The 14,120-nt window shown below is 43.0% G+C and overlaps 2 protein-coding genes across 3 annotated transcripts; one reads left to right on the forward strand and one right to left on the reverse strand.

Annotated features, from left to right (window-relative positions):
- The first annotated feature begins 103 nt into the window (after positions 1-103).
- gorasp1a (golgi reassembly stacking protein 1a) lies at positions 104-5,688 on the forward strand. The gene is made up of 9 exons (XM_072364609.1): positions 104-289; positions 927-1,007; positions 1,157-1,360; positions 1,479-1,565; positions 2,848-2,978; positions 3,338-3,473; positions 3,652-3,760; positions 3,868-4,011; positions 4,112-5,688. Exons 1-9 carry the CDS (start codon positions 227-229, stop codon positions 4,561-4,563), a joined length of 1,407 nt encoding a protein of 468 aa, XP_072220710.1. The 5' UTR covers positions 104-226; the 3' UTR covers positions 4,564-5,688.
- An 88-nt stretch (positions 5,689-5,776) lies between these two features.
- On the reverse strand, positions 5,777-14,120 carry LOC140269486 (WD repeat-containing protein 48). 2 transcript variants are annotated; one of them, XM_072364608.1, is made up of 18 exons: positions 14,047-14,120; positions 13,197-13,337; positions 12,985-13,060; positions 12,647-12,859; positions 12,469-12,557; positions 12,072-12,173; positions 11,738-11,962; positions 11,385-11,459; positions 11,091-11,193; positions 10,898-10,995; positions 10,190-10,297; positions 9,999-10,095; positions 9,809-9,904; positions 9,577-9,682; positions 9,379-9,466; positions 7,691-7,767; positions 7,381-7,573; positions 5,777-7,255 (listed from the first exon to the last, which is right to left on the reverse strand). In XM_072364608.1, the coding sequence occupies exons 1-18, from the start codon at positions 14,092-14,094 to the stop codon at positions 7,160-7,162; spliced, it is 2,031 nt and encodes a 676-aa protein (XP_072220709.1). In that variant the 5' UTR covers positions 14,095-14,120; the 3' UTR covers positions 5,777-7,159. The 2 variants fall into 2 exon arrangements, with proteins under 2 accessions (XP_072220709.1, XP_072220708.1); XM_072364607.1 differs by having other exon boundaries at positions 12,985-13,063.

Consider the following 14,120-nt stretch of genomic DNA (forward strand, 5'->3'; position numbering starts at 1 on the left):
TAGTTTGAAATTAATAGTAATATAAACACTTAATTGCTTGAGGAATTTCAAACTATATAATACTAGGTTTGTGTCGTCAGTGTACGCATGCGTATGTGCGCTTCTGCTCGACAGCAGCGATGCTCGATTGTTGTGGGCTGCTAACAAGATGGTCGCGAAGTGTCAGCTGTAGCAATTATAAGGTTATTTTTCTGACGATAACAGTATTTAATTATATCCAACTAAAATGGGGTTATCCCAGAGCTCAGAAGTATCGGAAGGAGGGACGTACGGTTATCACGTACACGCCGTAAGTCTAACAGAACTCCTTAGTTTTTAAACCGAAGCAGCGCGGGCTGCAGCTTATCGTGAAACGTTACTGTATGCTAGCAGGGAGCTAGCTTAATGGTTGCGGTGTCAAACCTGATGAGGTGGCACTGCTTACCTGTTGTGGTAAACTCATAGAAAAAACTGACATAACGTTTGTTGTTTTTCTGCATTTGCGAGAAATTATCTTGAATCTCACAAATTAACTTTCGAAGTGTCCTAACATTGAGTGGTTGCTCATGTGTGTTATGATTTGATCATTTTCAGTACGAAGACTAATCTCCTAAAAGAGGAGAAATGTTTACAAGTCACAGCTAATAGGGTGTAGTTCTAAGTTTTATTACAGTGCTGCCGAAATGATCATTCAAATAAGTGATAAATCAATTTAGATGTAAGTTTTGGACAGGTTGTATAAATTAGATGAATTTAGAGTTCTTCTAGTTGTTATAAATGATTAATTAATGAGTCTCAGTAGTAATAATTATTAAGGAGTAGTTGCGGGAGATTTTTATTAGACTAACATAGTATTTATTCATTTGAACTTTTAAAGGAATTGTATAACTTTATGCAGAGGTGAAGCTCCATTAGTTATATGAAGTTTCCTGTGTTGGCTTTGGCAGGTGCAGCCTAGTTCCCCTGCAGAAAAGGCTGGGCTGCAGCCCTTCTTTGACTTCATTCTGTCTTTGGACAACAGAAGACTTGTAAGTATGCAGATACAAATGTACATTAGTCACAGATCTCTAATAAGAGAAGTAGAAGAACATGTAAACAGTTAATCAACACGTTTTGTTGCTATAAATCTAATCCTGCCCTTTTTTTCCCTCAATTTTTGTTCTTGCTCATTGGCCAGAATGAGGAAAATGACCAGTTAAAGGAGCTCCTGAAAGCCAGCATGGAGAAAGCAGTGAAAATGGAGGTGTACAGCTCTAAAACCACAAGGGTCCGTGAGTTGGATGTGGTTCCGAGTAACATGTGGGGAGGCCAGGGTCTGCTGGGTGCCAGTGTTCGCTTCTGCAGCTACCAAGGAGCCAGTGAGAATGTTTGGCACGTGCTGGTGAGAGCTTTGAGCTTTGAAAACCCACTGACCTTACTGTGATATTGTCCCAAAAGATGCACGAATCCTTTACAGTTTTTCGTTCCATTTGGTCCTAACTAAAACTGCTTTTTCATAGGACGTGGAACCCAGTTCACCTGCAGCACTGGCAGGGCTTCAGCCCCACAGTGACTACATAGTTGGAGCAGATCAGGTGTTGCAGGATGTAAGACTCATAAGATCACACATCTCCACTTATGTTCAGTACATTTTTCAGTTTAGGTTTGATCATACAGAACTGTGAAAAAGTCTGATTTATTGATATGTGCAAACATTAATGGAAATGCATATATGTATATAAGGCAAAAACAATGCAATTCTTTAAAGCTCGAAAGTCAATATTTGATCTGAGCACTTTATTCTCCAGTATAGCCTGAACCCACTTAGACAAACTTTTTGGTAATTTCTTTAAGTAGTCTTCAGGAATAGTTCTCCAGACTTCTTGAAGGACATCCCAAAGCTCTTCTTTGGATGTCGTCTGCCTTTTGTTCCGTTCTCTGTCAACATGATCCCACTGCTTCAATAATGTTGAGGTCCGGGCTCTGGGGAGGATTCATCCCTCCATAAGACCTGTTGCCACTGATTTTCAGTCCACTTCTTGTGTCATTTGGCAGACCTCAGCTTTTTCTCCCCGTTCCCCTTCCTTAAGAATGGCTTCTTGACAGCCACCCTTCCATGGAGACCATTTCTGATGAGGCTTCAGTGAACAGTAGATGGATCAGCTGAAGGTCCAGATGCATCTCTCAGGTCCTGTGTCAGGTCTTTGCTGGATTTGTTATTTATTTATTTATTTATTTTCTGAAGGACATCTCTTTCAGATACTATTAATCTGCTGTACAGAGTTGCCACTTCCTCTTTTTTCCTTCCCTTCTCCAGTTTCATCAGATTTTCTGAGGACACACTGCACACCATGCTGAGAAATGTCAAGTTTTCAGCTAATAGCTCTTCGGCAATCACCTTGTTAATGCAAAACTACTGATCTGTGTTTGTGAAACCGTGCTATCTGAGGTATTTTCCATTGGTGCAACTAAAGAAACTGGAACACATTATGTGTCTTCTCAACAGACTGAAAGTTTTTTTTTCCCTTTGATTCATAGGTCAATGCTGAGTTACTTAACAATAAATTAAAAAAAAGATACCTCTGGAAAGGGTCAGGTACCAGGACTAGACTGAAAATAAGGGAAACAGCAGCCAATGTCCAAAGAAAACCTTTGAAAGACCCTCAGAAAGTCTGGAGAACTATTGCTCAAAACCACTTAAAAAGATTACAAGAAAGTTTGACTGCTTGGATGCAAAATATTAAGAAATGAAGGGTGGCTCAAGACTTTCACACAGTTCTGAATGTGATGTGTTCCTTGCACGTTACCTGATAAACTTTGAAAACGTTCCTGCCGTGAGTGTGCCTGTAAAAGACCATCTGTGGTTAATTCAAGCTTCTTGGTTTACAGTCAGAGGACTTCTTCTCGCTGATCGAGGCACATGAGGGAAAGCCCCTGAAGCTGCTGGTGTACAACACGCAAACAGAGGCCTGCAGAGAGGTGGTGGTCACACCCAACGGAGCTTGGGGAGGAGAGGGCAGGTATGAGTCAGAGGAAAAACCAGGAAATCTTACGGGATGAAACCAAACATTTCCCCTCTCATAGGCTCATACGTGGGAGTTTGTATTGGGGAAAATAATGCTCATGTTTGGCATCACTAAGGTTCACTGCTACATGAAGAGAAGGTACATGCAGATGTATTCTGTTCTTTATAAACTATGACCTGTATTTTTTGTGAGTTTATTCAAATAAATCCGCCAGTAATCGCTAAGGCTACACTAAATCACTTGGTGTCTAATGTACTCAAGTTTTTCAGCTTTATTTTACTCCAAAGTGTGCAGTTTGTTCAGTAATTGGTGCTGTGATTGTTCTTGCTGATTTTAAACATGTTTGCCCTTAGTTTGGGTTGTGGCATCGGCTATGGCTACCTGCACCGCATCCCTGCAAATCCTGATGTGTCGACAGTGAAGCCGCCTTCTTCCCCTGTTCCAGAGGAGAACCCCTCCCCACAGCCGCAAACACATGGATACACAGAGGTATATCTTCCCAAAAATGTCTCAACTAATAGCCTTAATCGTCCAATAATTTCACAAGTAACAGTAAGTATTTATTTTAAAATGGAAACCTTCCAGAGGCCCTAGATGATCTCTTCACAATCACACAACAACAAAGTCTTCACGTTTGACTCTGTCCTTATTATCTGCTTGTTTCCAGGCACCTCTGATGGCTCCTTCAGGCCACAGTGAAGAATTGTTGAGCATGGATCAGGTCACCCTCCAGGAAGCTCCGCTACCTCCACCCATTCAGAGAGTCATGGACCCTGGTCAGCACAGATCCTGTCTGCAGTGATTTAAGAGGATCAAGATGCACTCCGTGACTGTGGCCATCAGGTTAATGAAATAGTTGCATAAATGTTGCTGTTCTTTCCAGGCTTTTCTGACTCTGAAGTGGCAGCGATGAACCCTGACCCTGCGGACTTGGTGGACAAGCTGGATCTGTCCATGTCATCCATTGACATGACCAACACCTCACTGGCTATGCACGAGGAGAAGGACGGTGAACTGTCTGGTGTTGGTGAGTGAACATCGCTGTTGTTCATAGCTGCGTCCAGGAGCTTTTCCATAAAGATATGGCTGCTAAACCAGACTGTGCTTGACATTTTTTTGTTGTGCAGAGGAGCTGGACGACAGCGCCCTAATTTCATCATCGACAGAGAACCAGAGTGAGCCACTAGAGCTCAGTTCCCAGGGAGCCCTGGACCTCTCTGCTTCTCTCGCTTCCACCGACACTTTGTCTGATTCAGGCATCCCGCTTGCTGAAACATCTCACCTGCTCCCGGAGTCCGCTGACCAACAGAGCTTGCTCATCGAGTCCAGCCCGAGTCCTCCCATCGGCGTGCTGTCCCTTCCAGAGGAGCCTTCGGTCCCCGCAGACTCTCCCTGCCCGTCTCCCGTCGACCTCACCTCGACCTCCGCTGGCAATGAGTCCACTGGAGTCGATTCTCCTGCTCAGGCCATCGCAGATACACAAGAGCCGACGTATGAGTCTGCAGAGCCTGTGAATGTGACTCCTGCTGCTGAGTGCAGCCATGAGCACGGTGAGGAGGAACCAGAGGAGTCGCACTAAGAGTAAGCTGCCATCAGGCTGTACAGAGAGAACACATATTTAACACGGAGTTGACAATCTTAATTTTTTTTTTTTAGCATATATGGGAGACACAGGTTAGACTGAGCAAAAAATGTGCCCGCTCTAATTTTCTCTTTCCTGTCTACATGAGTATGGCTGCATCATTAACTGACTGGTACACTACACGAAAAACCTACAGCATTAACATGGCAGGAAAATATCTACAGTTACTGCAATAATATCCTGTTTGTTTTATATGTGAGAGTTGAGTTACTTTAAGCCAAAAGGGTTGTGATTTTTAACATTTTCAGATGACACGGGTAACGATACTTTTGCTTCTGAAACATCAAAGCGATAAATACTTGAATGCTTCCAAAGATAAACACATTTCACTACTGCACAGCTCAGCTGCACCTTCACATCTGTAACACTATCACGGTCTTTGAAAGTACGACACTGGCAGTCAGAGACGCACTGTTAAATCTCTTTAAGATGTTCTAAAGAAGCATCGTTTACATCAATCGGAGCTTTAAATCACACGAAGCTGGACACTTTGAGTCTACGTCCCCCTGTACTGGATTTTAAAGGGCTTTAGCTGTACCATAATGAGTCCTGTTGTAATGAAGTGAATATACTGGGTGCATGTTCTAACACCAGGAGGTCAGTTTGTTTTAAACGCTGTCTTTTTTTAATTATGGTGGTAATTATTTTATTTTTTTTTTAGCCTCGTAGCTTGTGAGAAGTTTCGTATCAGATTTTTACAACTGTACAGCCAGTCATTTGTAACCCCCCCCCCCCATGTTTATTTGGAATTTTTACATGTAATTCACATGATCTATGCAAAGTTAATTTAGCGTATACAGGCAGCATATATGTTGGGTATTTCCTATAGAGGTGAAACCTTTAGTCCGGCATCATGGGAGTTCTTCAGATGAGCGTTAGTTTTCTTCTGTTCTCTTTATGGGGCTTTTTATTATTTGTCAAAGTAGGTGCAAGTGTGTAAAATAAGGAAGTATTTTTGCAGATTTTATTAATGGATTGTGTTTGTTGTTAGGAATGAGCACAGAGGCTTTTGATGAATGTAACGGGTGAAACGTTTGATTGTTAAACAATCATATCACTTGATTTTGAAAAAAAAAAAGTGTCTTGTTTTTATTTCACGCTCACCAGCTGGAACACGTCACAACATCCATTTATACTCCCCACAGGTCCGTCATTGTTAAACCATTCCAATTTATTTCTTTGAATGCCTAAAATATACATATTTCACAAATTATTACAACAAGGAATATTGCAGTGTTATGGCCTAATTGTGGTACACATCCTGTTTTTGGCCAATTTAGAGCTCACCCGACGCGTCCTCCGTTATGGCGTTACACACTCATTGTGGCAAAAATTAACTCCAGTGAAAGTATCCGCTGCCCTGCTCGGCGACGCAAAGAGAGACGCAAAAGTTAGCGTTTATTTCACTTTGGTGAACCTCCCACAGTGGCTGGATGCTCATAAACTCTTGGATGAAATTCCCCCGTCGAGGTTTATTTTACTGTCATTAAATCTAAATGAAATCTACACTAGGAACAGCCCTCCATGTCACCAGAGTCACCGCTCATGAGCCAAACACAGCATGTAATTACGAGTTATTGTAGGATATATACCTTATACATAATTTTCCAATTGCTAAGATGACTTGAAACAACTATTTTCAGAGTAAACTTGAATTTCTGTGTTGCAGTGAATACAACAAATGCAATTCTTAACATCCAAATCACATTACCTTCATAATCATGAATGTGCTCTAGGGATTTGGAAAAACAACTGTTGAAACTGTACAAGAGGAAAAAAAAAAAAATAAAATGCTGCAAAACCAAAACAGTCATTTAAATCAAAAAATGTTGCATGTATATTTACAAAAAGAACATTCATTCCATGAAGAATAGCACAGCTAAAAATAAAGACAAACACAAGTGCTTCCGTCAGTGAGGTTCAAGCTCGGCGATAGTTAGATGTCTGAGTAAAGGGTCAATTCAAGTTAAGGTGGTCGATGTCGACAACGGCGCGGATGAGGATCGCTTTGGGGGGGGAGGGGGGGCTGTGATGCTACCCAGAGACCAGGTGTACTCCTGCACTGCTGATTCTGCTGAGACGGGTGCAGTGTTTGTAGAACAGCAACAGGTTCTGGAATGTACTAGAGCAAAACAGTCTACTACATCCATGTGCCTACACACACACACACACACACACGCACGCACACACACACAGACACGAATACAAACCGTAACTTCACTCGCTTTAAATTAAATGCCAATCGAAAGGAAAGGGGAAGAGAAGAAACAAAATCTAAGAGAAAAGAAGTTGCTGAAACCTGGAAAAAGTCCATTCCTCAATCTTTTAAAGAACCCCCCCCCCCCAGGAGTGTGTTGGCGGCGTCGGACTGCTCGGGTCACTTCCCTATGATACACCGTGAATCACGCCCTCGCAAATTTACTGGATTCTCATACTGCGACTCTTGACCACACTGGGGTTTAGGGTACTACATATCAGAGGTGGGTGGTGATTGGCAAATGAGAAAGAGTTCTGCTTGTAAAAACGGCGACTTTCACGTGGACTTCTGCCTATAGTGAAGTGTCAAGTCCCCTCCGCTCTTCCAGATAAAATGTTTAACTGTTCGCAGGTCCATGTTGGGGTCGAGAACCTGGTTGAAGGACAAAAACAAAGACGTCACTTAAATGAACCACACGGCTGCGATTACTGAATACTGAAGGCAGCGTGCAACAGATAAACATGAACATGTTTTAAAGAAATAAGGAGTCAACATGCCTGGTCTTGACACATAAGCTCGATCTTCTCCTCAGCGAGCATGGCCATGTCCTCTTCCTTCTCCTGCTCCCCGGGTTTATCGTTGGCTGAGGAGCTGGTGGTCTGCGATTCATTGTCCAGGTTTATGATCTTCTCATAAACGTGCTCCATCACCTTTCTGACCTGGAGCATGTCGCTGGCAGAAAGACGGTCCCTGCGCGACACAAAGAAGGCATAAATGGGGTTCTGCGGGTGGGCTGCAGCGCACCTTGCAAAGGTTGCCGTCTGCACGGGCCGTTTGGTTTTCTGCAACGTGACGTTCCAAACTCACTTTTTTAGAGTTTTTGCACCAGAGGAAGAATGCGGCTGGAGGTAGAACGGGATTTTGTTGAACTTGGGCATATTTTTCTGGAACAGAAGGAGAAGGGCGACGCATGTTAGTGACGGCGGAAGCAAAACGTCGAAGTCGATGTAAACTCCCAGCTCAGAAAACACTAAAACCGTCTGAATTCTGATATAAAAGCTGATTTAAATATCACATGAAAATGCACCGTATGAAGCTAATAATATCAAATTATGAAGCTAATAATATTAAATAATTTGTGCTAGTTGCTGACAAGGCAAACAGCTAACTTTAGCTGTAGGATTTTTACTTTTTTTTTGTGTGGCTTTCCCTGCCTTCCCCCACAAATTGCCAAAAGGAGGCTGGGATAGTGTATAAAATGTAAATGAACAGAACAGAACAGAATGCAATGATTTACAAATATCATGTCTGATAAAAAGTGATGACTGTGTTGAATGCGAGACATTTTACCGTTTATAAAAAAATATATATATATAAAAACACATTGGAATTTGGCAGCAGCACGTCTAAAAAAAGTTGCATGTTGCACCTAATTAGGCAAATCATCAACGGGTCAGTAATATGAATGAGTAGAAAAAGAGCACCTTAGAGAAGCAGAGTCCTGAGAAGTAAAGATGGGCAAAAGTTCACCCAGATGAGCTAAAATCAACACACGGCAGCACCGCATTAAAGTCAGCCACAGTTCACCACGCCACCCACAGCAGGTTAAAGCTCCTTTATGCAAAGAAGGAAGCCAGATGTGAACATGACCCAGAAAGGCTGCTGCCATCTCTGAGCCGAAGCTCATTTAAACTGACTGAGGCGAAGCAGAAACCTGTTCTGTCAGACAAATTTGAAATTCTCTTTGGAAATGATCGGTGTTGGAAGGTTTGTACAGGTTTTAGGGGAGGGTCTTACATATTTCAGAAAGAAACGCAAAAGCACATCTGTGACAGCTGCATGACTTCGCAGGAAAGGATTCTGGGGGATGTTGTTGCTGCCATCAAACTCACAATGAACTAATGTTTTTCACTAAGTAGAAACAGAATGTCTCACTTTAAACATGATGTTGCAGTAATCAAAGTAAGAGGAGCAGTGATGGAAGACGAGTGAAAAACAAGGAAAGGAGGGACATGAACTAACAGAAAGGAGGTGTAATGGAAAATTAATTCTTATATGCATGTATTGAGTGTTACTGTGTATAACCTCCAAATGACCAAGCTTCAAGGTACCAGCCTGCCCTGTTTTTCTGAAATTCCTCTTTACAATGGTGGGCTTGTTATAATGAGATAGCTGCACTTTAGGGGGGACAGGGCTGAGGCTGGTATTTACGACTGTGTCTGGTTAACCTCAACTGATGGTTGGAGGGAAAGATAGAAGAACAATAAACTACACCCAAAGAGAGATGATGTGATAAGAGGGCAATATAACTGTGCGTTTTTGCCTCAGTGGTCAGAGCAACTCTGTATTCTGTACTGTGTTGTTCTCTCTTGCAAGATATTATTATAAAAGCATCTTATCTCCTCAGAAGAAGATAACTGACTCTGTGCATTACTAAATTTCCACCACAGAGGTGAGAGGAAAGAAAGAAGAAACTGACATAGAGACATGTAAAGGAAAAAAAAATGGAGGTAATATATTTAAGTGTGCAAAAACAAAGCAGCATCAATACTCACATCTACAGTGATATCAATAACCCACTGTGGGACTGTCTCATTCAGCAGCATGGACTCAGTCTCGCCACCTGAATCTCTACATAACAACCTGCAGCAGAAGCAACACGGAGGTGGAATCAGACACTTGCCTATGAACCACTACCTGGGTCTGCATCCTACCCTCATTCACTTATTATGGGTTTGTGACTCAAGCAGTACCTAAAAAGAGTTCGGCCTCCTGCTTCTCCAAAGATGACGGGTGTGTGTGGTGGAACCTGGAAGTATCCGTTTCCTTTCTGGACCCTGTTCTCCTGCTCTCCGTTCACTGTGGGAACAACAACGGAAAAGGCTAGAATAAGAAACGAGGCGGCACTTTGGGTAAACGTCGGCGCCTTTCGATCGGTTCAGTTTTAGAAAAAGCATTGAGGGAGTTTAGAAACAATCCGCTCACCGTGGTTCACCTCGTTCTCTTCCTCGTCCATGGGGTTGATGCGAGTTCTGGGCCAGAACTCCAGCAGAGCCTGGAGCAACAGCCCACCCAAGTTCACTGTGGGGAGCAATGAGAACGTTTCCACGGGGTGACATTAGAGCTTCGGCACTGCGTTTATTTAACATATATTTATGTATCAATGATTGCCTACACTTTGGGTCAGAGCCATCAGAACTTGAAAATCCTGCATCCTTTGCAGACACCCAGGCAGCGAAGCAGTCGCTCTCGTCCAGAGTGATCGTGAGCATCTATTCAGGGTGGAGCAGATGAACACAAGCAGCGTACGGGTGAACACGCGAGTTGGAAAAGGTAACAGCTGCCAAAGCCACGCTTGAAACTCACCCCAGTTTTCAGATCAACAGAGAACCAATTTGGCACGTAGACCATCTTGAAGCGCTTTTTAATCTCCTCATCAAATTCCACTTTCCCTAAGTCTTCACCCTTGCAAGCCTGAAAGTTAAAAAAAGCAACAAAACCCCCCCCCCCACAAGGTCAATTTCATCCACATATCAGCAGGAGGGCAGTCACGTAAAACTTGTTTTCGGGCAAATTTGCTCAAAATGTGCAGAGAAAAATCGATGTGGCAGAGCAACTATAAACGATTAACCTTTGGCACATAACCACCCAAACTCGTTTAAAAAATATATATATTCGTATTGCACGGATGTCGAGCCGCACTTCTGCGCAATCTTCGACATGAGCAAAGGATTATGGGCGCTTTTAGGAGATTCAGGTTACACAGAAGCGAGCTTGTGGCAGGTGCAGTCATATAAAGGCCACTAACAGCCAGACTGTGAGGCACGCGTCCGAGGAACATGGCTGCAACATGTTTGATGAGCGCAGACTGTACCACGACACCTGCTGAGTGGAAGACTAACGCCAGCGTAACGATGGTTTCAGTAAGCTTTAGTACTGCACAGGATCTTCTGTGTCAGAACGCTGCTTCAGCAGGATTGGACCAGAAAGGAAAGGTGGCCCTTAAGGATCCTTCCTTGACATAGCGAGGCAATCAATACATCTAGAATATCAAAACAACGGCGTGTGGTTTACCTTTAGTACATCCCAAAATGCCACATTGTTGTTGGTGTCTTTGGTGAGTATGTGCCTCTTGTCATTCAGAATGTGGCACTGGATAATACTGGCACCTCCTGCGAAAGCAAGAGAGATTTTCTCCTTTAATTGCATGAAATACCAGAAAAGGGGATTTGGAGAAGTTTTAAAACAAACAAACAAACAACTTTACCCTTAATGACTTGTTCTGGCTGAGTACACAGTGGAGTCAGAGGTGTGCTGCAGTCGTTGTCATACTCCCCTGATGATCTGAAGTTGTGCATTCCTTTTAGAGACTACACAAGCAAAGAGAAAATACAATAAATTAAACATACACACTCACAGAGAACAGCCAAACTCATTAAAGATCAACCTGGATTTTAAGAATCGCAGAGCTGTGACTCTGATTAATATAAATTCATCTTCACGTAGATGATTTAAAGTTTGACAGTCGTACGGTGATCTCAGAGGTGTCAGGCATGCTTACCCATTTATTAACGGATGACTTGGTGGTGGAAACCCAAATAGCTGGGGGTGGGTCAGCAGATCTATCCAGTTCCATCTGAGTAAAAGAAAAAGACAGAAAGGTTGAGCGATTCCAAAAGGAGCATGGAGCAGTAAATATAATAAAATAAAACTAGCTAATCGCATGTCTGCACAAGGACTTCAAATACCAGAAGTTACATAAACACATTTGAAAGCCTGACAACAGACAAGACCAACACCCGGTCCTCAATAATGGAATTTCCAAATAAAAACTTACTAAAAGATTATTTCCTTTCAGCCGTGTTAGCTAAAACGAGGGCATTGAGCTGTGCTCGCGGTGCTTTGACTTCTTACCTTAAGCACCGGGGCCTTCTCCTCACAGATGAGCACGCGGATGTCCGGGTTACGCAGGTCCGTGCAGTAGATCTTTTTGTCTCTTCCTCCAGAATAGACATGTGTAAATGCCTCATTGACCTGCAGGGCCCACACCCCTTCGTCGTGCACCCGGTAGGTGGCGATACACCTCTGCTGCCCGAGTGACCAGAGCCGGATGGTCCCGTCTGAGCTGCCCGACAGGCACTGTAAGGGAGGAGTCAGCAAGCTCAGATTTAAAAAATAAATAAAAATAATACAAATTTCCCTCTTTCTCCAAACGTTGCAACGTTTTCAACATCTTTAAGCAGGTCACCTGAGTGCCGTCTCGATTCAGCAGTAGTGACTTCACGTTATCTGTGTGGCCTTTTAGCTTCATCAGTTTTGCACATGTTCGAGGATCCCACACTCTTAGGACCTGCAGAAGAAAAAAAAAAAGAAGGGAATAAGGAATCCAAAACACAGCAAATAAGCTTTCAGTTCCATTAAAGCTTGTAGATGCAGCTGATACCGCTGAAGCCCAAAAGCCTCACACAAATTCAAAAGCTCTGAACGTGTATCTGTGATTTAAGTGGATTTTCAATCAAGCTTCAGGCTACAGATGAATAAATATCCTATAATAAGATGACAACATGAAAGGTAAACTAATCACAGAATAGTTTTATTCAAGTTTCCCATCTTTGTGTGTGTGTGTGCGCGACTCAAACCCAAACCTTTTCAGTGGATCCAGAAACAATAACTGTACCCATCTGGTTCATGGCCAGACTGTAGATTGAGTCCTTGTTCCCGCTCAGTGACGAAGCTGTTGAGAAACAAACGATGGTGAGTCCAAAGGTGGGCTGCAAACTATCTTCCACAGAGACTGTCACAGGGGGTTAAGTCATTACTCACTAGTGACAGTGTTGTTGGAAGCGGTGAGAGCCGTTAGTGTGTTCACGTCCCAAAGAAAGATCTGTCGATCCAGACCTGCCGACGCCACGAGCTCCTTGTCCTTTGCGTAAGCCAAAGCTTTTACATAGTCCTTGTGTGTTCGTAACGTAGACATACAAAATCCTTTGTGTGCATTCCATACTTTGACTGTTGTATCCGATGAGGCAGATATCACTATAAAGAGAGACCTGACTGTCAGAACAGAGGAGAAAAAAACCCAAACAAAAACGAAGCCCCAGAAGCTAAAATGCACAAGGCCAAAATCCTAAACAAAACTGCTGGCAGTGATTACAACTCACATGTTTTCCCGTTGCAGCAGAGGACTATGTCATTAACCCAATCTGTATGATGCTCCATAGATGCAATGTACGGGTCCTGCTGCAATGACAAAGAGGCAACATTTAAACCGTTTCTCTACTAAGATTTAAGAGACAGCGATGCATGTAAAAAAATGTTTAAGTGTGAAATAATTTACTATCCCGATATAGCTTAAGAGGATCATGAACTTTACTTTGTGCTGATAGACGCTCCATATCCGGATGATGGAGTCCCTCCCAGCAGTGAAGAGCCGGTTCAGGGCAGGGTCTAACTGGAGTGCGTTTACCCCATTTCGATTGTACTTTTCCACTTCATCTCTAATGACGTAGGACACCTGTGACACAAAGATGTATAGATGTATATCAAAGGTCAGACTCCTACCCGGACAACCCCTAATGTAACTAAAAAAAAACATCTACTGTCAAGCTGCAACACGGCTCGCGCACTTCTCTTGTAAGTAAAAGTAACAGTAAAAAAGTAAAAGTAACCAAATCAACATTAAAATTAGCTTTAAAATTCTTACACGGACGCAGACGGACAACGCATTTTCGCTCCATGATTTAGAACGTTCAGCACACAGAACGAACGTTCGTGTGGTAGCGAACTGGGAGCACGACAGAACCACTGATGCAGCTACGTTTTACCAGCAATTAGACGGAGCCGAGATGCAATGTAGCCTAGCTACCATGAACACCGTGACAGCATCAAACTGCGGTACTTAAAATTATACATGCCTTATGGCAGAATTTTGTTCGAGTTTCTAATCTTCTACGTTATCTCACACGCACTTGTGAGACAAGTGCGTCTAAATGACAACAAAAGCATGTTGTCATTTAGGCGCACCCGTTAGCAGAAGACGCTAATAGCTCAGCTAAGCTAAGCCAGCTAGGTTAGCCGGCTTGTGCCATGAGTCATAACAGCAGCGCTGGTTTTGCTGGTGATTTTTTCTGGCAGTCGAGTAATTGTGATGCACCTCTTTAAGCTAAAAACTTTAATTTCACTGTTGCCACAGACTTATCAGCGATGCAGCTCTCAATATTTACCTGTACTTTCCTCCGCCCAGCAGCATTTTGCCTGTGATGCGTGGCCATCTTACATGTTGACAGTCAATTCATGT

The sequence above is a fragment of the Leuresthes tenuis genome, unplaced genomic scaffold (assembly GCF_036924035.1).
Source record: "Leuresthes tenuis unplaced genomic scaffold, fLeuTen1.0.hap1 SCAF_14, whole genome shotgun sequence".
In the NCBI taxonomy this organism is placed as follows: Eukaryota; Metazoa; Chordata; class Actinopteri; order Atheriniformes; family Atherinopsidae; genus Leuresthes; species Leuresthes tenuis.